The sequence below is a fragment of the Sphaerodactylus townsendi genome, linkage group LG15, assembly GCF_021028975.2.
Source record: "Sphaerodactylus townsendi isolate TG3544 linkage group LG15, MPM_Stown_v2.3, whole genome shotgun sequence".
NCBI classification, from domain to species: Eukaryota; Metazoa; Chordata; class Lepidosauria; order Squamata; family Sphaerodactylidae; genus Sphaerodactylus; species Sphaerodactylus townsendi.
Genome location: NC_059439.1, coordinates 11122447 through 11147800, shown reverse-complemented (window position 1 = coordinate 11147800; position 25354 = coordinate 11122447). Strand labels below are relative to the sequence as shown.

Genomic DNA, 25354 nt, shown 5'->3' with positions numbered 1-25354 from the left:
TGCGAGTAGATAGATTTTTAGAGTGGCAAATCTTTGTTCACAGAATTAACTCTGTTAGAATAAGCCCAGGGAGAGCTTACTCTGCCAGCCATTGAAATAGAACTTCATCTAAGATATCATTCTTGGAGGCTTTACTTTTCAGTGTAGTAGTATGAACAGATTGTTAGACGTGGGCTGGAAGGAGTCAGTTTCAAATCTACGCTCCACAAACACCACAATCCTGGACAAGAGTTTGCTCCATTAATTTCAAGGTGCTCAGACTAGACTAGAGTAACTCTAAATAGGGTAGCTCCAAGGCGACCTTGGGAGAGCAGCCACCTGTTGGAGGCTCACACCTGATTTTTTAAGCAGTTCAAATGGGGAAGAGCCAGAGAGGCTTCAGGGTACAAGCCGGAGAGAAATTAAATGTTTAACCATTTGCAAGATGAACATCACAAGGAAGTCAAACACCTGCTGGGCAAGTGAGAAATTAATCTGTCGGAATAGTCTCTCTTCGTAGAATACTGGGGGTGCAGTGCAACCAAATGCAGATATTTAAGTATCATTGGCTGTAGTGGAAGTTAAGTTGCTTAATTTGCCTGTTAAAATGAGTGGGATTTAAAAATGATGTCTGGACATATTGCAAGGAATGTCTAAAATTAATACCAGCATTCACATGATATGTTATGCTGACAATCAGGATGCATTTTATTAACATTTCCCCAGTTTTGCAACCTAGTCAGGTGAATGCTTAGAGTCACGTTTTAGATGCCCATTTTTCTTGGTCTGTTTTCTGGCATTGGCAGCATTTGTCTATGATGATCTGTGCTCACATCAGAATGTCAGACATTCCTGTCGTCCTGCTTATTTATTTAGTAGTGACTTCATTTATACTCCACGTTTCTCCCCAATGGGGACCCAAAGTGGCCAACATCATTCTCTTTATTTGATCCTTACAACAACCCTGTGGGATAGTTTGTTCTCTTTTAAAGCTTCCATATTCAAACTTTATTATTAAAACTTTTAAAAGCTTACAAACAGAAAGATGACAAAATTAACACAAAAAGTACCATTCACCAAAGGGCTCCCAGATCATGTGTGACTAGACTAAGGCCACCCAGTTAGATGCCAAGGCACAGCAGGGATCCCAACCTGGGTCTCCCTGATACTTATCTAACATTCCAACCACTACCCCACACTGTCATATTGCACCATAACATAAATCATATCAGAACAACACTGCCTGGTGTAGACATACCCTGTACCTAGCCTTCTAACCACTATTCCACACTGTCTTATTGCACCATAACATAAATCATATCAGAACAACATTGACTGGTGTAGACGTACCCTGATGCTCAACTCTTCTTCTGTCTTTGTAGATTCAGCAGCTCCAGATCAGAGGAGGAAGCATGGAGATGCAGGCGAGGGATGGGCCCTGTACAGATGGCAAATGTTAAAGGATGCAAGAGGCAAACTTTAGTTGCAGCCGGCTGACACCCGCAGCGCTGGTTCATTCTCCAGTGGATTCTTCTCAGCAAGCATCTTTGGGACCTGATCGTGGCTTTGTTTGTTCTTTGCAATGACTGCTGTCTGAACGGCAGATCTTTTCCTGACAATTTGCTGGGGCAGCCGAAGCCCAGCCGGCTGCGTATGGTTATTTGTCCTGTGAGCTTTGCCCTTGTTCCTCTGAGACAAAGCAGAGAGCAAGTCCGGTTTTGGAGAAGGAAGAGAGGTCTGCGAAAGGAGTGCAGAAAAGAATGCAGGAATCCAGCGGACTGGAAAATCACGAGCAGGCAGGCAGGGAGAGGGCAAGGGTGTCCTGCCATTCTCCGAAGAGCCCAGCTCTGTTCTGCAGTCTGATGGCTGCGCGAGACAGGCAGCAGGCATCCGCGAGCATCAGAACATTAGCCCATGGGTTGCAAGCAATTCCGACTTGGTTAGCTGATGGGTTGCAAGCGGGCTGCCCCCCCCCCCAGCAGCAGTTAATCTCATCACTCTGAGTGTGTGTGTGTGTGAGTGTGTGTGAGTGAAGGCAGGGGGAGGGCTTTCTTGCCATTGGCTGAGCCATGCCTTCCCACCCACATCTCTTCCACATCACCTTGGTGTCTCCCTAAATAAAACCAGCCCTCCTTATCGCAGCGAGGAAATCAAACGCTGGAGTTGAAATGGATTTTAAATAAACATTTTACATCCCCCCCCCACTGCCCCTGCCAGGTTGCTGGGGGAACAGGCAGCAGGCACTTCTTCACTCCCCCTGCCTGCCACCTTCAATGCACAGCTGCCCTCTTGGCTGGCTGCCTTCGTTGCCTCTGTCACCCCATGAGCACAGGCAGGAGCACGCGAGAAGCTAGCTGCGGGCAGAGGAGGGAAGTCACACCTTGATGGCCAAGTCTTTCTCCATGGATTTGAAGGAGAGCACCAGTGAGGGCAGCCTAAGCAGTCTCCAGCCCTCCAGCCTGCAGATCTTCGCCAACACCTCGACCATCCATGGAATTCGCCACATCTTCGTCTATGGACCCATGACTGTGCGGCGGGCCCTGTGGGCTCTAGCCTTCGTGGCTTCCTTGGGCCTCTTCTTGGTGGAAAGCTCGGAGAGGGTGGTCTACTATTTCTCCTACCAGCATGTCACCAAGGTGGATGAGGTCGTAGCCAACAGCCTGTTCTTCCCAGCCGTCACTATCTGCAACCTGAACGGGTTCCGCTTCTCCCGCCTCACCACCAACGACTTGTACCACGCTGGTGACCTTCTGGCCTTGCTGGACGTCAACCTGCAAGTTCTCCAGCCTCACCTCGCTGACCCGACAGTTCTGGCCATCCTACGAGAGAAGGCCAACTTTCAGCATCACCGAGCCAAAATGTTCAGCATGAGTGAGTTCATGGGTCGCGTGGGCCATGACATGAAGGAAATGTTGTTGTACTGCAAGTTTCGGGGACATGAGTGCAACCACAAGAACTTCACAACCGTGAGTACAAGTGGGAGATTGATTTTGTCACTCGTGGTTGGGTTTCTTGGCAATAAACTCAAATGGGTATCTTGGTGAGGCATTGTCTTGAATTGAAGCGTATTCATTGAGTATCCTTGTGGCAGAAAGGTTTGCATGTGTGGATTGTGGATGTTACTCCAAGCAAAGGGGGAAAGCTCACTGTGTTTAAGGTCCATGCTTGTTCCAGTGGTTGACTGTTAATGGCTCTTGGAAGTATGGGACAGGACAAATGGTTTTGTGCTGAAGTTTTCTGGAAAGTGATGGGGGATCTGTAGCCCCAGGGTTGATCTGTAAGCAAAACGGTGTCCAAAGGCTTACATTTTAGGTCTTTCTGATTAATGAACTTCCTAGAAGAAGCACAGAGCTTTGGACAGCGTGGCCAGGTGTGAAATGTGCTCTTCTAGTGGTCTGACGTGTAGTGCCATGCGCGGACTTGCATGTGTGAATCAGCCACCGCGGATAGGGCATTCACATTCCCCCTTCACAAGAGGAGCTGGCTTACACATGCAGCGAGAGTCAGACATTGTGTAATCGAGTAACCAAAATCCAAATTATGCAAATATATGGCTCTGTATGCATGTGAATCCACCCCTTTGGCCTTGACTGTATGCAAATAAAACCAGCGCAACTCCTTCTCAGCAATCAAATGTACAAAGTGACTTGCTTCGTGCTTCATTTCTCTGTGTCCAGCGGCTCTTAAAGATATGGGACTATAGTCAGAAAAGAAATTGATGATGATTGTGGACAGACCTGGAGGGTTGCATGAGACTCTGTAGCCGTCCTCAATACTACAACTCTGCCAGTTCAGTTTTCCTGGATTCGTTCTTCCGCTTTTAGCAGCATCCTGAGCTACAGGAATGTGGCAGGTGACAGGGGTGCTCAGCAGGTGAGGAAAAGCCACATCACCTTGATTGCTCTATGTCAGGCAGTTGTAGGAACCACCCACCCCCCGTCCCAGAAGCAGGGCTTGGCCAGAAGAAGGCAACTTTATTTGCCAACTGAGCCTGTTAGCAGGGGGCAGAATGAGGGGTCAAACAGAAAGGCATTTGTTCCTGCCAAGAATAGCTTTTGCCCCGCACCTGAAGCAACGCTTGCAGACCTTAATGTGACAAAAAGTCTCTTAAGGAACAGAAATCGAGTCAATTAGTCAACAAGCATGTCTCTTTTCTTATAGTCTGTTGGTAACTGTGCAAAGGAATCCTGTTTGTGCCAAGTGGTGGAGAAAGGACGTCCTCATTGAGGCCTAGCAGCTTGAGACCAGGGAGAACTGAATAAGTATTACACACACATACACTGGTGGTAGCGCCTATTTACCTTTTCTACTGTGGAGTGTGTGGAATTTACTCTGCTGTCTGGTCCCAAGCCAGTAGACCTCAACAAAAAAGTTTATGCTAGGACGATTAGAATTCTTTTTCGCTGCCACCAGCAGGCTGAGAGTCAGAGATGGGTTTGTTGAGTTCCCTGCAATCCAGATTTTTTTTAAAATGAGATTTTTTGTCACATTGAGGATTGTCCTCCATACTCTAAAGAACCATGGAGGTAGGAAAAAGTTTTGGAAGTCTGACTTATTGGAGTCATTACAGAGAAGCAAGCAATTTGATCTGTAAGGCATTTATTTATGAATAATCTTATGAATATTTAGCACATGTGAAGTGTTTTCAAGAGTTCAAAGCACTTTACATGTTTTATTTGTCTGGAATTCTTATAGCATCTCTAGAAGGTAGGTCTGTATCATCATTCCTCATACTGGAGAGGCAATGATTTACCTCAAGTCACCTACATACATACATCTACATAGAACATTTTTACCCCAGCCTTCCATCTGGGTAGCCAACTCAGGGTAGCCAACCTGGTTCTTACCTCCCCATTTAATCTCACAATGACTTTGTGAAGTAGGACAGGTTGAGAGAATTTGACTGTCCCCTGGTTACCCAGGGAGCTTCATAGCAGTGTGGGAATTTTAACCAATCTCCTGTGATTTAGTGGTCAGTCCTGGATCTGGCAAACATGAGTTTAAATCCCTGCACTGCTAGGGAAGCTTCTTGGGTGATCTTGGCTCACCCGCAACTTAACCTACCTCAAAGGAATGTTATGAGGATAAAATGGAGGAGAAAGAAAATGTTGCCACCTGTTTGGGATCCAGTGGGAAGAAAGGGGGCATAAAGGAAGTAAAATAAACAAAATAAAATAGCCTAGTTCACTGATGTAGTCACTCCACACCAATGTCTCTCAAATGTTTAACATTTATCCAATTTGTTGTAAATGTGTAATTCAAATGGAGACTTTTGGGTTTGCATTCTAGTCTCTTAGTTACTCTAAATTGCTGGCTTTGTGGCTTTCACTGATGCTGTACGTTGTGGAAAGGGGAGTCAACATTAAACTTCGTGGATGCTTTTTGTCCCTTTTCGTCTGAGGGCTGATTTAAAAAACAGCTGCCTAGGCAAGAGTTTTGAAAGTGTAGAAGGAGCATACTCTGCCAGGGAAAGGAAATGTTTGGGATTAGTGACAGCGATTGATGCTTTGCATGTGGGAAAGAAAGCTTCTGTTGATGGGGCACAGAAGAATTTGGGAGCCCTTGCTTGTGACCAGGCGTGGATGCATGCTGCAATTGGGAGAATGAAATGGAAGGGAAGGAGAGCAATGAAAACCACTTTGGGTCCCCATTGGGAAGAAAGGGGAGGTACAAATGAAGTAAATACTGGTACATAAATATTGTTTCATCAGAGCTTGCTTCTCCAAAGATGCTTGCAGAGAACCTACACATAACCCACCCACCCCCACTGGAAAAAAAGTCATTTTGGAGCGTCCAATTGTGAGTGAGGGTGAGAAAATTAGGGAGAATCAACACAGCATTATTGATTTGTTACATGCTTATCCCACTCTTTCCTGATGAGCTGAGGCTGACGTACGGGACACTGACAGAGTGACCAGCTTCGTGTTTGGAAACTGCTGGAGATTGTGGGGATGCAGCCTGAAGAGGGTGGGATTTGGGGACTTTAATGGGGTTTAATGCCATACAGCCCACCTTCTAAAGTGGCCATTTTCTCCAGGTGAACTGATCTCTGTCACTTGAAGATCAGCTGTGATCCCAGGAAATCTCCAGCCACCAACTGGAGATTTGCCGCTGTCCCCACCTTCTTTCGTTCTGCCCTCACAACACACATATGAAGTAGGTTCAACTGAGAGTGAGTGGCTGGGCCATGGTCACCTAGGGAACCTTGTGGACGAGTGGAAATTTTAACCTACCAAATGCAAGTCGAACTCACAAACCTCTACACCAACCTGTAGCAACAAGGCAGGGTCTGGGAAGATTTTCTAGAACCCAGGTTTTCTCCAAACAACTGTACGCTTTTTTTCAAATAACTGTGAGTTTAGATAGAGTTCCGTGTGAAAATGTCTGCAGGCTAATGTTGATTTATTTGCAAGCCTGTATTTTGTGGAGGGGAGGTTGGAGCAGGGTATTTTCAATGGTGGTACCTTTGGAATGATACCCCTCACCCCCAGGTCATCTTGTGCCTACTTTCTTTTAGGTGCCAGACCAAAACCATTGTCTTTACCCAGACTTTTGACAAAAGGATTTTGTCTTTAAAAGCTGTTTTTAGAGTTACTTCTAGCCTGAGGACATTTATGGACATTGGTTTATACCTGTTTTATGTTTGTTTTATGCTGTCTCGATGTGCTGGCTTGTTCTCTAAGTAAATAAATATTGTAAAATTTATTAAATATTGTTGTATGCCAAACTTTAATATGAGCAAAAGATGAATCCTTGCCCCCAAATGCTCACATACAAAGGGCAGGGAGGAATGACAAAGGAAAGAAACCGGGGTCACAAGATGAATGTACCTACATTAATAGGCATACCTGAGTGCCCTTTTGGCTGGGGATCAGGAACAAAGGGAGGGGCTGTTGGTTCTGGCTTCACTATCATGCCTAGGAAAGGAAGTAAGAAGGGGCTGTTGAGAGGCAGTATGGTGTAACAGTTAGAGTACTGAACTTGGTGGAGGAGTCCCAAGTTTAAATCCCCCTGCTTGTGCCATGTGTACACATGAGTGGCCTTTGGCTAGGTATCCTCTCTTCATTAACCAGGGTTGTTGGGAAGAAGATGGAGAAAGGCAGGACCATAATTACTACCCTGGGCTGCTTGGAGGAAGAATGGGAATTCAATGGAACATTTAAATGAAATGCTGCCAGTCAGGCAGTTTGACAGTTCCTGTTTTGGGTACATGCCTGCCCTCCCCTCTCTCTGATTCTTCAAATCTGTATCTGCCTTAAGGCCTGCTTAGGGTTGCCAACCTCCAGGTAGGATGTGGAGATCTCCCAGAATTCCAGCTGATCCCCCAGACTGCAGAGATCAGTTCTGTTGCTGAAAATTGCCGTTTTGGAGAGTAGACAGATAAGGTATTATGCCCTGCTGATGCCCTTCCTCTTTCCAAACCCCGTCGTCCCCAGGCTCTACCTTCACATCTCCAGGAATTTTCCTAACTGGAGCTGACAACCCTAGACCTGCTTAGTCCACCAGAGTCCTCTGTGGCCACTGATCAGATCTTTCTTCTTCATGCATTTACTATGCCACCCAGATCCAGAACTCTGGAAAGAGCCACTGGATCTTGGCCCAGAATGTATAGTTGCAATGAGAATCAAAAGGATGTTTTCCGTCTGGAAGGAAGAACGGAACAAACAGGGCACGAACTCTGGGCTGCAGATATAGGCACAAATACAACTCCCTTGGCTTTGTATTCACAACTGTTGAGTCAGCCTGGGGATCCTAGAAGCAGGCATTTGCAAGCGTGGGAAAACTTTCCTGTTCACACCAATTCAGAATATGACAATGTGTTGAAGAGTGTTGTTAGAAGCACAGATTTTGTTTTTGCTGTAGAATATTAAATTTGAGAAGAACTGGAGAGATCAGCAGAAATATGTGCTTATCTGGGCACACTTCAAAATAAGCAAAAACCCATCTCCCACTCCAACCAAAAACCCAACTTACATTTCCAGCTGGGAGATCAGTCCAAACAGACATGGTTTGCTGCCCATTTGTGCATCCCACCTTCACACCATTCCACCAATTCCTCCCAGGAGCTCAGGACAGCATGTATAGTTTCATCTCCATTTTAATCCTCACAACAATCTTGTGAGGTAGGTTAAATGGCAAAGTGTATTGTCGGCTGGGCTTTCACGGTTAGGTTGAATTATTGGTAAGCTGTGTGGAGCTTCCGGGCTGTATGGTCGGTGATTTAGTTAGTAGCATTTCCTGACGTCATGCTTTCAGAGCCTGTGGCTGGCATCTTCAGAGGTTCCGATGAGTTAGGAAAGTGAAAGGGGTGGAGTATATAGCCTGTGAGTACAGGTGACAGGTGAGGGCATCTGAAGAGGAGTGGCCTGGCAAGAGAGCAAACAATGGACCTCGCTATCTCCATTGTTGCCTTCACTCTTTGCCAGGGCCACTCCTATTCAGATGCCCTCACCTATTGACCTTTACTCACAGGTATATATACTCCACTTGCTTTCCTTTCCTACTAGCAGATCCTCTGAAGATGCCAGCCACAGATGCAGGCGAAACGTCAGGAGAGAATGCTACTAGAAAACGGCCATACAGCTCGGAAACCACACAGCACCCCACTGAATGGAAAGTGACTGGCCTAGTGTCTCTAGGGCATCACCAGCTCTGCCTTGCGAAATTTCTGAAGATTTGAAGGTGGAGTTTGGGGAGGGACTCAACGGACATAGAATCAGTCCTCTGAAGCTGCCCTTTTCTCCAAGTGAACTGCATAAATATAACATCTTTAGGACATTATGAAAATGTCCGTTTTGGGGATTTTGTGTTCCTAAGCATGGGAGAACACAAGTGTTGCCAGCCAAATCAGATCGTTTTCCCCACCTTCAGCACGAGCTCTTGTCAGATTCTCCATGGAGATTCCCCACAGAGGTTTCCGCTGCAGCTCATTCATTTGCTATTTTGCTGTCAAATGTAGATGAATAAAAGTTTGTTTAGCCTAGTGATCCGATGCACGTGTTGTTTTTCCTTTTTTTTGTTTTGAGGGGGATGTCAGTGAAGCTATGGCGACACAAACATGAACATATTGCAGCTTGTCTAATCATGTTCTTCCCCAAAACGCTATTTATAACATCCTAAATACATTATATTTGCGCTGTACAGAATCTACCTCTGTTATCTGGAGACAATTGTCATTTCAGGAGAATTCCAGGCCCCCCCTTGAGGCTGGCAATTGTATCTCCCAAAGGGCTTCATGACTGAGCAGAGATTAGAACCCAGGTCCTAGTCCTACACTCAAATAGCAACACCACACTGGCACACAAGTTGATTGATTTAAATTAAGATGATTTGAAATCAGTGGCTGAATCATGACAGATTCCCAAGAGAAGGCCTTTGGAAATCATAGCCTTAAAACCAAGTTTCCAAATATTCAAACTTGAAATACTTCCTGGATGAGAATTCCATGTTGCCATGGGATCAAAACTTTCAAGACTGTCCCGCAAGAGGCAAAATTCAGAGTAGTGGGGCACATTAGAAATGAAGACACTGGAAAAGCCCTAATACCCCAGAAGACAGGGTTAGAATTCAAAATGACCTGGACAGATTAGATTGCTGGGCCAAAACTAACAAAATGAATTTCAACAGAGAGAAATCTAAAATACCTCACTTAAGCAGAAAAAATGAAATGGACAGATATAATGACACCTGGGTATGTTTGTGTATGTGTAGGCTGGAGAAGAGAAGGCTAAGGGGTGACATGATGACCATGTTTAAATATTTGAAGGGATGTCATGTTGAAGAGGGAGCAAGTTTGTTTTCTGCTGCCTCAGAGACTGGGACACGGAGTAATGGTTTCAAGGTACAGGAAAAGAGATTCCACCTAAACATTTGGAAGAACTTCCTGACAGTAAGAGCTATTCGACGGTGGAACACACTGCCTCAGGGTGGACTCTTCTTCTTTGGAGGTTTTTAAAGAGAGGCTGGATGGCCATCTGTCGGGAGTGCTGTGGTTGTGTGTTCCTGCATGGCAGGGGGTTGGACTCGATGGCCCTTGTGGTCTCTTCCAACTCTATGAGTCTATGATTCAGTTATATCCCGGGGCTTATGCCAGCCTCTAGGTGGGACTTCCAGAATTAAAGCACATTTCCAGACTACAGAGTTCAGTTCCCCTGGAGAAAATGGATGCTTTGGAGCATGGACTCTATGGCATTATACCCACTGAGCCCCCCCTCCTCCTGAGGCTCCATTCCCACATCTCCAGGAGTTTCCCACTCTGGATCTGGCAACCCTACTCCCCTAACCCTCATTGGTGGCCAGGGAGCACCTGGTAACTCTGTGGTGGTGAGTTCATTGCTGTGAGTCAGTTTGGAAGCTCCTTGGATTTTGAAAGGGAACAAAATTTGAAACAGAATCTGTGCTTGTCTGTCTTCACCAGCATCCTACACAAGTGCACTGGCCACCCAATCCATCTGGAAAGAGGAAGAGGATTTCTCCTTCAACTTCTAAATGCTTGCCTGGAAGCACTCCCACCAGGGCTGAACATTTAGAAAACCACTGCAGTGGAACTGGTTAACCACCGTACACACACTCTGTGCAAACTGCAGTTTTCTATCAATGCCGAAGCAAAAGGCTGATGGGAAGCAGTCCTAAAAATCTTTCATAACCTGCTTAAAACGAATAAGTTAAGAAGCAGTATGCTGTAGAGAGAGAGAGAAATCTTTCTGGTTACTTCTCAGAAGAACCTAAGGATTTCCTTGTTTTATTTATTTATTTATTTATTTATTTTTTAATCTTATATACCGCCCAACCCCCGAAGGGCTCTGGGCGGTGAACAACAGTAAATTACATATAGGTTTTAAAAAGCAGCAGTTAAAAGCAGCAGATAATAACAACAATGCCCGCAATAGTACCAATTAAATGCTCCCAGAAGGGGAGGAAAAAAGTGGGGCCCATAGGTGGTAATGGCCCGAAAAGCAGGAGGGTGGAGGGGCACTCATCAGCTGCTGGACATCTCCAAAAGCCCGGGCGGAACAACTCCGCCTCTGCAGGCCCCGCGGAACTCACCCAAGATCCCGGGGCAGGGCCTGGACAGCTGGAGGAAGAGTGTTCCACCAGGGCAGGCCAGGGCTGTAAAAGTCCTGGCCCGTGGGAGGCCAGCCAGCCAGCCATTGAGGGGCCAGGGACTACCAGTAGATTGGCCTCTGCTGAACGCAGAGGCCTAGTGGTAGGGACATATGGGGTATCACGCGGTCCCGAAGCGTATGAGGGTCCCAGGCCGCTGTAGGCGCCCTTTAAAGGTGGCACCCATACCTTGAAGATGATCCCGAATTCAACTGGGAGCCAATGCAGGCGACGCAATATTGGTTGAATATGGTCACGGGAGGCGCTCGCGGAGTTAAAGCTGGGTCGCCGCATTTTGGACCAGTTGTAATCTCCGGATCAGCCAGCAATGGGTAGGCCCGAGTAGAGCTGAAGTTAAGCAATAGTCCAACCTGGAGGTGACCGTTGCATGGGATCACTGTGGCCAGGTCCGCGGTGGGAGAGTGAAGGGGAACCAGCCAGCCGGGCCTGTCGAAGATGGAAAAAACGCGAACTCGGGTTATATGGGCCACCTGGTTCTGCCATTGAAAGAGATCGAATCCAGGTGGGACCCCTCAGGTTGCGGACCGAGGGAAATGGCGCTTCAATAAGGCCCTCCTACACCGGGCGGCTGGAAATTTCCACCTTCCCCACGGCCAAAGCCAGAGGATCTCCGCCTTCGATGGATTAAGTTTTAACCTTTGCTCCTGTTGCAACTAACCAGCAACCGCTTCCAAACAGTGCTGGAGAGCTGCAGGGCGATGCGACCGGCCCTCCATCAACAGAATGAGGCTGAGTGTCATCAGCTGCATTGATGACAGAGATCAGCCCAAAACTCCCGCACCAGCTGAGCAAGGGTCGCGATGTAGATATTAAATAACAGTGGGGACAATAGCCCCTGAGGTACCCCTACAATGAAGTGGGCACCGCCGAGGCCTGGTCCCCACACCACACACTTGCTGACCTCCGATCCCCGAGGAACGAGGGCAATCCATTGAAGGACAGTACCCCTGCACCCCAGAAGCCGCTAGGCGGTGGGTCAATAGGTCATGGTCGCACTCATATCAAACGCCAGCGGTCAGGATCTTCCAACAATACCAACAGCTTCTATCCGGGCCTCGGTCAAGCTGCATACGGAGTGTGTCTGTGGACGGGCGACAAGTTAACGGGTCTCCGTCCCATGCCCAGCACGGAAGCCGGACTGGAAGGGGATCGGGAATCTACCGACAAGCGCCATCCAGGAAACCCTGAAGCTGCTCCAGCATCACTCTCTCACCACCTTCCCCAGAAACAAAAGATTCGAGACGGGCGGTAATTGGCCAGATCGCTAGGGATCTAAGGATGGTCTTTTCAAGAGTGCGGGCGGACCACTGCCTTCCTTCAACCCACCACCTGGAAAGACTCCTTGCTCAAGGGAGCCATTGATGATCTTCGCTAACAGGTGGGTTTCGTGAATCTCCTCCCCGGCAAAGCTTAACAAGCCAGTGAGGGGCACGGATCCAGAGGACAGGGTAGTAGGTTCTAACAGCAGCCAAGGCCCTGTCAACAGCGGCTTCGAGAGCAGTGAGGAAAACTGGGCCAAACATGGGTCCGAAGACGGCAAGGGAGCCTTTCCAGTTTTACTAATTGTAGATAAAGAGTGGGAAGGTCCTGGCATGGAGTGATGGCGATTTTTTTTTATCTGCAAAAAAAGCTCATAAAATGCCTCTACAGCTAATAGCCAATTTCACCGAGAATTTAGAGAACTCCTCCGACAAGGAGAGGTCAAAGACCCAATCACATCGGAACAATTGTGCTGGGCGAGAGCTATAGATGCTAGAGGCAGAAGAGAGCAGCCCTCTTCGGCCCCTTCGCCGCCATATCTCATAGGCTTCTCATAAATCCGCCCTATAAGATGTTCCGCGCTCTACTTCGGGCCACGCAGATTTCCTCCACACTCGCTTCCAGACGCCTGAGACCCCGCTTCATATTGGCGTGAGCTTCCACAGTGTACTGTATGGAGCCCGGGCCGAAAACGGGGGCGCAGAGGGCGCCGGGGGGCAACAACTTCGATGGCATCGGAGAGCCGAATTCCAGTCCTCCCACCTGCTCATCGAAAGTGTGCCGGCAGTGTTCAGGTCTCTCGCAGGTTAGCATTCAGGAAACCAATTGATCCATGAGTTCTCCGCGGGCGGGCATAAATCAGCCCGTCGCCTAGACAGGGTTGGCGCGGCAGATCCATCCGGACCTTCAGGGCGAAATGGTCGGACCATGGCACTCTATCAATAGAGGATACGACCAGGTCAATTCCCAGTCCGAAGACCAAATCCAGCGTGTGACCGGCACTCATGAGGGGGGCTACAGAATTTACGTAAGGAGAGGCCTAGCGTCAGCCATGGATGACACCTGCTAGGTCTCACGGCCGCTACACAGGAGGCGTGTATCGACATGGACGCGGAAACTACCCAAGACAATGAGTCGAGGGAACCGCAGAAGCCCAGTCAGCCACCACCTCCAGCAACCGATGGCAGATCACCCCAGGTGCTTAGGCGACCGGCATACCGTGCGACGGCTAACCTCTCCAAGGCCAACCACTCTAGGCCGACATTACCACTCTATGCCGGGGATCTCCCGAACAGGGACGGCCCTAAAGTGAATAGAATCACGGATGCCATCGCCATCGCCGCCGTCTCGGGGTTTGGTTCGTGGAGACACGCGAAACCTGGCGGCTGACCTCTAAGGCGACGGTCTCACCACGCACTCCAGGTTTCGGTGATACAAGCTTGGTCCATCTGCTGGTCCCCGGTGATAATCACGGAGGACCGCTGTTTTATTATTGATGGACCAAATTAAACAACACCAGGGACGAAGCAGGGTATTTACTCTGAACCCAAATCCACTTCCTACTCCCTCGGGATAGGACGGAGGTCAGAGTTTAACGAGTATAACCGTGATCTCAACCGGGCTTTCTATCATATAAGGCCGCCGCCTACCGTCATATTTACCCCGTCCCATTAAGACCGGAATCCCTGGCCCCATAGGTGGTGCCCCCATCCCTCTATCTCTATACGGGACGTACAAATGTCCCACATTTTCCATAATTTTCTAATTATGGAAGCTTCAGCCACTGTGGCCAAGTTCCATTGCGTGTTCTCTTTCTCCTGCAGTTTAATAAAGTGGCAACACCCCCTTCCACTTGTTTTCTATAGCAAACAGTAAGATTTGAAAAGAATCAACCCCCCCATCAGTGGCCAAGCAGATTGCTCCTGGGGAAATCCTATTGACTGGACTAAAGAAAGCTGAAAAGGGCAAGACTTTGCAACCAACCAGTCACCTTCCCTTGTCAGTTTCAGCTGACTGTGGGGAAAGATGATGGCCTGATGGAATCTTCTAAAGAAAAGTAATGAATGGGGAAAATGCTGGGGATTATGGAGGCAGCGAGTCCATTACAGAGCGAGTGGGAAGTGGATGGGGTGTCTGCCTTTCATTTTTATCTTCTTGTGCATCCTTGGTGACTACAGGCACTTTATTGCTATTAAGTCCTTTAAAGATGCAAGACTATGCACCTTTACTTAGGCAAAGTACTTCTGAGTAAAAACATTATTAAAATTTTGCGGCAGTTCTTCCTGTGATTTCAAATAGCATATGCTATTTCCCATTCAGGATAAAGACAATTTTAAAAGCTTTGGGTGGATCACGTCTCCTATTTATGCCCATTTGTATAAAATACAATTTGCCAGACTATCAGTGTAATCCTTTGCAGGCTTATGCCTTTCTAATGATTTTATTGATTTCACTGAATTTAGATTGAAAGCAGCTTCGTAGGATTGAACTGTATATTATGTCCAATATAAACATATTAGAAATGTTGGATTTTTTAAAATTCAGACCTGTGTAATTATGATGCTGCAATAAATTCATGAGGATTTAAAGTGCCACCGGATTCTCTGACCGGTTCTCACAGATATGGTAAACTTGTGTCTGGACTGTACCACTTTGAAATTCAAAATGGAATATGCTTTCATATTCAAAAAGAAACAACAAATAGAGGAGTCCAGTGTGGTGTTGTAGTTAGAGCATAGGACTAGGGTCCCTAGGTTCAAATCCCCATTCTGTTGTGGAAACTAGTTGGATAGCCCTGTATCAGTCACACGCTCTCAATCTAACTGACCTCAAAGGGTTGCTGTGAGGATAAAATGGAGAAGTTGAGAATGGCGTAAACTGCTTTGAGTCCCCATTGGAGAATAAAGTGGACTATAAATTAAGTACATAAATAAAACAAAACAAACCTTCCTGCACATAGAAAACTTAGTTTTCTCCCTGGAATACTAGTTTTCTATGCATGTTCTGCACAGATATTAGTCAGTGTTATCATGCCTCCCCAAAGATTTAATAAAGCTGCGTGAAGAACAAGCTGAAAGAGACTAACTGGAACTTGCAGCTGTGGCAAAACCTGTACAGCATTTAAATATACACTTACATTTTATTGCTTGTCTCATCAAAATCTGGAACTCAGTGGTTTTGTTTTTCCGAAGCTGAAAAATAGCATTGTAAGGAAAACAACCTATTATTGTCTCCATCTGTTGAATTTCTACCTGCTACACAATCATTTAAAATCCAGAAATCACTGTATGAATTTAATGGAAGGAAATTGTGGCATCGTAATGCTTAGCATGTCAGACTAGGACTGGATAGCTCCTGGTTAGGATTGCCAACTGCCTGGAGAAAAATGTCTTGTCTTTTTAATAGAGGCTTAATTGATCTTATATATCTCCATTCCATTCCTTTAAAAAGTCACATGAGCTCCCCTGTCCTGTGACAACCCATTCTACAGTGAGGTGGTGTTTGAAGAAAAATAAAACAGGATTCCCCTGGCCCCTTAAGCTGTGATGAATTGTATTCTAGCATAAACGTTCATGAGTCATTTTCTCAATCCTCTGACTGTTGCTCTATGCAAGGTCTGGGGCAGGACACTTATTGCTTTTTCTGATTTTGTGTATGTGTATGTGTTTGGGGGGAGTTCTCTCACCAGAAAAGATGCGCTAAACATTTAAAAATATAGATTACAAATTAAAGTGCCATCAATATATAGTATAACAGTAACATTTTAAAAAGGGAAAATCGATTCTCTTCCCCACCCCCCACATGACTGTTTACAGTGGGGGACATTTATAGGAAGAATAAGTATGTTTTGTGTGTGTTAAATGCCATCAAGTCACTTCCACCTTATAGTGACCCTATGAACTAATGACTTTCAAAAAGTCCTATCGTTAATAGCCTTGGCAAGGTCTTGCAAACTGAGGGCCAAGACTTCTTTTATGGATTCAGCGCATTTCATAGGAAAAGGGGAGTTAACATAACCTAAGTTCAATTTAAAGTGAAAGACGGGAGCACATAGAAGAGGTTAAAGCCGCATGCTCTACCTCTCCCCCTCCTATGATGTGGAGGCTGGAATTGGCACATATTGGCACATCTTTCTTGGTAGCACTACAATTATGGAGTCATTGGCTCAAGGTAGGCCATTTCTGAGCACTAGGCAAGCTGTCATAACCCTTCTATCCCCTCAGATCTTCGTTCTGGAGAGGTCATGTATTTACTATATTCTCCTATTTTGTTACATTTTGGCTTGCTTTATGCTAAGTCAGACAATTAGTCTAGCATGGGGCTACCAGCTGTCACTCTGAGGTGCCAGGCAGAAGATTTGTATTTGGTTCTGACAACGCTGTTTGTCGTTTTCATTGCGGAAGGCCCACAGCCAGAAATTTTGTGGTGAGCGATGAGGGTAGGCTCTGTAATTCAACTGGAAGCAGCAAAACCCAAAATGTAAGTATGCTTAAAATGACTTAATTTATTACTTTAAATTGAATTAGGCTTTAAAGTGTCAAGGATCTGTCATCTAGGGTGGCCACTGGCAAAGACTCTGTTCCAAACTGTGAACGATTATGGCCAGCCATCCTTCCATTATCTGATCAAATCATTTTTACACTTCACCAACATAAAACCACAACCTCATTAAGAACAGCCTTAATGTTTTTCATCCATCTCTCTGATAGGTAACAGAGAGGCTTCTAAACAGTGGGAGGAAAGGCAATAATGCAGAGTAACAATACATCATTTTGCATTTCTTAAAAGAAATTCGAGAAGATCTTGGGTTTACAGTTAATGGGGAAACAGGGAAGATAGTGAGGCCGGAGGTTAATGTGGTCTGGACCATCTCTTCCATTTGTACCTTATTAAGTCTGTAAAATGTTGTAGGTTTTTGATGGGAACTATTTCTTATTTAGAGAGCGATTTTTAATTTTTTTTTAAGGCTCAGCAGTTGTATAGGAGTGCTGTGAGACCACAATTGAATGCAACTTTTTGAAAAAAAAAAGTTATGCTAAGAATGGAAAATGAGATAGAAATACCATGACAGGCAAAATTGGAAAAAAAATTAATTGAATGTTGAAAAGCTTCAGGAAGGAGCATGTAGGTACAACCCAAATCAATACGAATTTAAGACCTAGTGTATAAAAACTTGGTTTGGGAGGATTTATGAAGCTTATGTACATAAATGTGTAACAGACTGAGAATTATATAGGGATAACTATGAATCCTTTTTAATTTGTAAATCTATATTGCTCTTCAAATAGATTTTGCAAGGCAGAACCTGAGTGCTATATGTGACTAGGATTCGAAAGGGGGAGGCTGCTTTTGAGCTTTGCTTTAATTTCTGAAATGGGAAATTCCCAGAGTTATTCTTGCATAGAAAGCCTGCCAAGAACTCCTCTCCTTTCCCCATATGCGCTCAGGGCTGCTTATAACAGTCTTCATAATAAAACATTAAAACCAACAACAGTACATTCTAAATATCATTCCAGTGGCACTTAAATCACTTTGTCAACATCTTGGGTGCACAGTCTGTTTAGTTATAGCCTTATTGTTACAGGTAATGCTCCCCTGCGCTTTGTAGCCATCTCCTTTTCTGCCGTTGATCATGGTTTTCTTGCCTTCATAAGAATCTCCCGGAGATCATAGCTAAGAAATTATTAGTGAAGTCCTAAGCAGAGTTGTACTGTGATGTGTTTGTTTATCTACTGAGAAGAAAGAAGCTGTTGCTGCCTGTATATTCTGGGTCAATCCTACTGTGGATGTGGGAGAAAATTGGAGATGGCTCAGGAGTGGAGCTGGGCCTGATGAATATTTGATGGACTCTATTCCTGGCAGCAAGCATCTCCTTGAAGGTGTCGAATGGGCTGGCAGGTGCATCTTGTGTGTGAACTCTGGGGTGGGGATTATCCTCATCAAAGATACTTCAAGTACCCCAGGAGGGGGGGGGGGCACATATAACATAATTGTTGATGGTTGGATTGGTGAAGATTTTTGTACATTAATTTTTGTTGCTCAGTAAACTCTTTTTCTTGTCTAGCATCACATAAGTACGTAGCTGGGCTGGTAAAACTGCTATTACAAACAGTTGCCACCCTTCCGAGTCTGTTGAGGGTCAGTATGCTTAGAAGGGGATTAGCTCTGTTTAGAACAGGGGTAGGGAACCTGTGGCTCTCCAGATGTTCAGGAACTACAATTCCCATCAGCCTCTGTTAGCATGGCCAATTGGGAATTGTAGTTCCTGAACATCTGGAGAGCCGCAGGTTCCCTACCCCTGGTTTAGAATGACACGGTCATGGGAGTCACATGTCAGGAAGCCCTCTCCTCCCAGTTCAAATCTTGCCTTAGGCAAGCCATTCTATTTCTCAGCATCTGACATACTTTGCAGGTTATTGTAAAATTTAGTGTGATAATAATACAGAAGCACTTCAAGTATTTTTAAAATGCTATGAATATTAGGTATTCCTGTGCATGTAATTTGTTTCAATACACTTAATTTTTTTGTAGTACTTGTGGTGGTTCATCCTTTTCAAAGCCCTGAGACCCACCTTTAGCTAGAGCCTGCAACATGGGGTTTTGTTTTCAACTTTCAAGCAATATTCTTTGGACTTCAGTTTTTCTTTTTCATCTACTCTCCTTATCTGTGTGCTCCTTTGTCTTCTCAAAAAAGGAAAAGAATTTTAGTAGTGGTGGTTGTACTATGAGTCTGAAATGCTGAACCACGGCACAACCTGTTTCTGGAGACCAGTGCTCCTGTTAGACTAATCAGTAATGTGATACAGATCTGTGTCTCAGATTCAAATCCTGATAACTACAGGGTGTTTCTAAGCAGACTTATCGCAAACCACTGTGCACTTCCCTGGAAAAAGGTTCCTTCTGGATCTTCCTTCTCACATTCAGGAGAACATTCAGAACTGGAAGAGCTGTGTGGCTTCTGTGCCCCAGAATGCCTTGCCTTGGGAGCATCAGATTCCTGATTCCCAGTCTCTTTTGTCTGTGGCTCAATGATCAAGCATCTGCTCGACATGCAGAAAGTTCCAGGTTCAACCCCTGGCATCTCCAGATAAACATATCCGGCAATAGGTGGTGTGAAATACCTCTGTCTGAGATGCTGGAGAGTGGATGCCCATTGAAGTAGACAAGACTGACCTCGTTGCAGTGGACTGATTCAGTATAAGGCAACTTCATGTGTTCATGTGCTTTAGGACAAAATCACCCAACAAGCTTCCTGGCAGTGTAAGGATTTATTCTAGTATAACAGTACACTGTGTGACCCAGGCCCATAGCAGTTCAGAGCAGTCAGCTAAGAAGTCCTGGAATTAATCATGGTAGCTTACAGTAAGTTATGGTCTCTTAGCCTCTCCCTGATAATAACACTGAATTTCCCTTCAGGATTGTGGTTAGGAGTAATAATAGTGCAGAATTGCGGACAGATGACTGCCACTCCTTGGAGGAAGGGTGGAATAAAAAATGTAGTAGGTAGATGTGTCTACTTCCCTCATTCTGGTCAGTGGCTAGACTTGCTTGCTCGAGAAATCTGTTTGCTTTGCAAGAGCGAATAGTGTGACTCTTTCAGTGGTGCTTGATCACCAGGTCTGCTTGCTGGTCGTGATCAGAGAGCTAATTGTTCAGTGAGCTATGATACGCGGAGGTGTCTGAACAAATTTGGTTGAGTGATATTTGTTTAGTTCCATGGTTTTCTTACATGATTAGACTTTCTCGCTGTCACTATCCCTGTGGCTACCATCTACCACTGCTATCTTCAGTTTATAATAGGCACATAGTAAAATGGAAAAGCACAAATTCATTTGGGATTTTTTAGTTTGCTACCTGTAAACTACCACCTATCCAGCCTTTGCTTCTGGATATCAGTTCTGCCAAAGCTCACACCATGACTGCTTGGAATGATCCCCTGTCAATCAAAAATTAATGAAAATGCAACACGTTCTGTTTTGTCAAGACACAGAAGAGAGTGTACAGTATGTGTGTGTGGGTTGTTGCCGAACAGGTTGTGATCTGCTCCTTTTATTATGAAGCTGAGAAATATAGCTTTCAGATTCAGTAAATTCACTAAAAAGGTTGAAGAAAATGTACCCAGTAGCAAGAGCAGTGGCTGGTCTAGAGTAGGATTAATGACAACTGGCAGCGGATGCTTCAATTGTCCACTAATTTTCAAAGTAAGTTAGAAAATGGGTCCCATGACCTGGATAGCCCAGGTTAGCCTGATCTCATCATATCTGGAAACTAAGCAGGGTCAACCTGCCCAGTTATTTGGAGGGGGACCTCAAAATATCTCTTGCTTTGAAGCCACACCAGGGGTTGCCATGAGTCAGATGTGACATGGCAAAACAAGCCTCACACACCCACCCACCCACCCACCCACACCCATACACCTGTGCCTGGACAATATGGGCATATCTGCGAGGCTGATTTCACACAGGATTTATCCCCGCTCCCCCAGTGCATTTTTGGTGCTTCCTCTGAGCATGATTTGTGGAGCTGCTGGTGCTTTCTCCTCTAAACCAGATCAAAGGGAAGTCTCCTTTGATTGGATTCAAAGACGGAACTGTGAAGTGACCATGTGTGGTCTCACATGTAGCAAGTCAGTGGAGGGCAAAGGTATATGGTGTATGATGGGAAAATATTACTAGCAGGCCCGGCCACGTGTTGCTGTGGCAATTGTCCTTCTCATCACAGTCCACAACCCACACAGATGTCCATGCAGATCCAATGATCCGCAGCATAGCCTTTTGGGGTGGTCAAATGGAATCCCTCTTTCCCTTTTCAATGCACATCCTTATATGGTGCTATCTTGTTTTTTTTAGTATAAGATAACCCTTCCCATTCTACAACAGAACTGTCCAGAGTGTGAATCCCGCTGTCCATGAGGCTGGTTGACACGCACAGTCCTGGCTTGGGTAAGGCAGAACTGGGGCAAGGAGGCTATCCCAGTCAGGCAGCAGAGGCAGGGTGGTGAGGCATTCAGATCGAGGCCACCTCCCTGCATTCATAAAGGGCCACATGCAAAAGAAGCGGAGCCGGTAGTGTTGGTTTGCCCCCACCTCGTGGATTTTCTTAGAAGAAAAAGGCGAACTCCAGCTTGCTTTTAGTAAAAGAGAGCTGTGGTGAATATGGGTGAGGAAGTGGGTAAGTGGTGGTTGGATGTGAGGGAGGGCAGAGTGAGGTGTGTGAGGATGAGCTGGATGTGTATTGTGTGGTAGCAGTGGGTGAGGCACAGAGAGTGAAAGTTACCTGCGTGTGGGGGGGGGACCCCACCTGACGTCTCACACGGCAAAGTGTGTATGTGTTTCACTTCCACTCGTATTACCTAACAGTATTACCTATGTACTGTTTTCACTGCTCATCTCTGCCCATCTGCACGAACATTCTGAGCCCTCAGGCCACAGACAGACAGGCTGCACCAACATTCCAAGGGTGACAGTTAAACACAGCCAGCTTCATGGCCTGGTGCGCCAGGAAAAAGACGTTTTACCTGGCTCAAGTATGGACTTTCAGCGATTTGAAGTTCTGATTATCTGCCCGTCCTGTGAAAATTTGGGGGCGATCTGTCCAGCAGCTTCTGAGGGAGACCATCAGGGACAAACACACTGTTAGATTTTTATATATATAGAAGATAATGGTGCAATAAAGAGGCAAAAAGACAGTTGCTTTGTTTTCTGAAATATAGTTACTAAGAATAAGGGAGACAAAATAAGAAAAATCTTTCTAACCAGCCAGCTTGATAGCCGGCTCTCCGCTTAGACAATCACATCGCTAACAAAGAACTTCTACTGAGCATGTTCAGAGTGTAACAAAAAATATATACCTAATATCTACGTGCAGACTGGCATGTAGCTCACGCCAGATCTCCTAACCAATAGGTAACAATTACCTGATCATTGACTTCTGACCTCACCAACTAATTAGCATGCAGCAATTAACTCCTTCATTACTAGATTGTGTGACTGGCACTTGCTAGATCCCAACAGTGTAGCATTAACTGTGGCCTCCTAGGAAAGAAAGGGGGCTGCTTGCTGGGCCACAGGGTGGCTGCACTGATATGATGGCCAGTTGGGAAAGAGACATCAGTGATTGGTGTGGAGACAGTGTGTGCGGATGCCATCCTTGTTTGCTGCCTCTCACACTCTGCTGCTTTTGCAGTGCCGGCATCTTTTTGCATTCATATGGGAGTAGCCCAAATGTAGGGTTGCCAGGTCCTCCCTGGCCACTGGAAGGGGATTGGTGGTGGTGGTGGTGGTGAGGTAAGGTTTTCAGATCCAGGTTGGGAGACTCCCAGAGATGTAGAGATGGAACCTGGAAAGTGCAATGCCAGAGAATCTACCCTCCAAAGCATCAATTTTCAGGGATGGGGGACTGGTCTCTGTAGTCTGGAAATGAGATGTAACTCCAGGGGATCCCTTCCCAAGTGTCCTTTCCTGACTGAATCAAAGAAATTGAACAAACAGGGATTTCCTGCAAGAAAAATGTAATCAGAATTTAAACCAGGGTAATAGTTCAGGGTTTGGCAAACTGAAAACAAATTGTGGAGTGAAAAGATTTTGCTGGATGGACCAAGATTCCTTTTTGCAGGGTTTAACAGGCTGCTTTTGACTATATTCTTGGGGAGAAAGAAACATATTTTAAGAGCCTTTGTTGTGGCTACTTTATTTATACCTCGCAATAACTATAGCAACGCTCTTGAGTCCAGCAATCTCTTCTCCTCAGCTTTTATCCTTCATCATGCATAGGAGCTTTGGATTGTTTACAGCAGTGGTCACTGAAGGACAAACCCGGAGGGACCTGCGAGACCTCAGATTAGGATCTTTTTAGAAGCTTTTGAGGAGGGGCTGCTTTGCCAGCCCTCAGGTGAGAAATCCCTGGAGATTTGGAATGGAGACTGAGAGAGTGGGATTTGAGGAGCGGAGGGATATAATAAGTGGTGGGATCCAAAAATTTTAATAACAGGTTCTGATGGTGGTGGGATTCAAACAGTGGCGCCGCCGCACACACACACCTCCAGTCCCTATTGGTCAGGGAGGTTGCTTTAGTAACCCCTTCTTGGCACTCAGAAAAAATTAGTAACCACTTCTAGAGAAGTGGAGAGAACTGGTTGGATCCCACGTCTGGATATAGTGCTATAAAGTGGGATATAGTGTTATTAAGTTCACCCTCCAAAGCAGTCATTTCCTCCAGGAGAACTGACCGATGTAGCCTGGAGATCAGCTGTAATTCTGAGAAATCTCCAGGCCCCACCTGGAGATTGGTATCACATACTACTCCAGGAAGGAGGGATTTGTACCTCCTCCCATGCACTTTTTTAGATCTCAGTTGCCCCTCTGCTCAGAGATGCTGTTGTTCATCAGGGGAACATATACAGGTATCTGCAATGGGGAGGAATTTGAAGCAGGGAGATGTTGCTAGAGAAAGGATTAAATCCATCCAACGCAGTGCAGGTTGGGTCCCCTCATTGCCAGCTGCTTTTAACCTTTAAAAAAGAACAACTGCAGGAAATCCTAATTATGGATTTCCTGGGTCATGTGTTTTTTAAACCTCCTCTGTTTGCAGAATGAATAAACTAGCCACCAAAATTTTCTGAAATACAGGCTGGGGGAGAGACCAAAGCTTCTAAAATGATTTCCATTATTTCAAAATGATATTTATTTCTCATTTATTAGGCATTTATACCTTGCTTTCCTCCTGAGTGGGTACCCAAAGTGATTTTCCTCTCCTCCATTTTATCTTCACAGTAGCACAGTGAGATGGATTGGGCTGAGAATGTGTGGTTCTACTGTGCATTTCCCAGACCCTAGCCCAACCTTCTAACCACTGCCTTACTGGCATAATTGTTACCTGACTTGTGTTTCTGCACTTTGACCCTCAAAGGTAATCGCTGAACTATTTTTAAAAAATGCATTGTGGAACCTGTAAAGCAGGGGTCCCCAAACTTTTTAAACAGGGGGCCAGTTCACTGTCCCTCAGACTGTTGGAGGGCCGGACTAAAAAAAACTATGAACAAATTCCTATGCACAAATGATTGTAAAATGTTTGATTTCACCTTTCAGCCTTTCTGTCATGGTCTATTTTTAGAACAGTGACCAAAGTATGTCAAGTACAGGGTGGGCTCCAAATATTGTTGGGGAGGCTGTGGAATACCTTCCTCTGTAAAAAAAAATCAGAACTTCCCCAATGAAGCATTCCATCTAACCCAGGATCAGGTATCTTCCTGGGTTCTTTCCTCCCTAGCAGCCAGCAGCGATTCGCCAGCCTGGCTGATGCCAATGGGAGTGAGGCGGAACAGAAAGCCTGAGAGCAACACATGGAGTAGCTGAGAGGGAAGGGCGGAGCAGGCGTTGCCACATGTAAGGTTTCCAACTCTGGGTCAGAAAATTCATGGAGATTTGGGGGTGCCATCATGTAACTGCAATCAACAGCCGTTGGGGCCGGTTCCTCCTCTCCCTCGAGCCCCCACTGCACATGAATGGAGCCATCGCTGCCATGCCTGGCGGGCCGGATAAATGCCTTCAGGGGGCCACATTTGGCCCCCGGGCCGTAGTTTGGGGACCCCTGCTGTAAAGTGTCAAGGGTCAGTTGTGCCTCGAAACTGGACTATCCTCCAGGCCAAAACAGAGAGCAGGTATGCCCTGCCAAACAAAAATGGTGTCTCAAATCAGCAAGCCAAGTCATATTCTGGGATATCCCTGCCTAAGATGACCTAAGGGCAATATTCCAATTTTGTTTTTATTTACATCCTAGTGTTCAAGTGCGAGGGCATTGCATTGGAGAGAAGTCTCAGTTTAACTGAATCACAGGGACTTACCAGACCCAAACCAGTGGAAATGGTCTCTAAGGGCTAGTCTGGTTTTTTTAAAATAATATCCTGGGACTTCAGTGCTTGCTGTAATAGATCTGCAGTCTTACGCTCATGCTGCAGTGCATTTAAATGCAGACTGCAGATAATGCCAGAGCC

The 25354-nt window shown here is 45.8% G+C and overlaps 1 protein-coding gene across 1 annotated transcript in view; it reads left to right on the top strand.

The window, feature by feature from the left end:
* The first annotated feature begins 2139 nt into the window (after nt 1–2139).
* The window catches only part of ASIC2 (acid sensing ion channel subunit 2), a 571394-nt gene continuing 548179 nt past the window's right edge, over nt 2140–25354 (top strand). Inside the window, exon 1 of the mRNA XM_048516919.1 lies at nt 2140–2945. Coding sequence (XP_048372876.1) covers nt 2364–2945 — 582 coding nt within the window. The 5' untranslated portion in view covers nt 2140–2363. The remainder of the gene's footprint in view (nt 2946–25354) is intronic.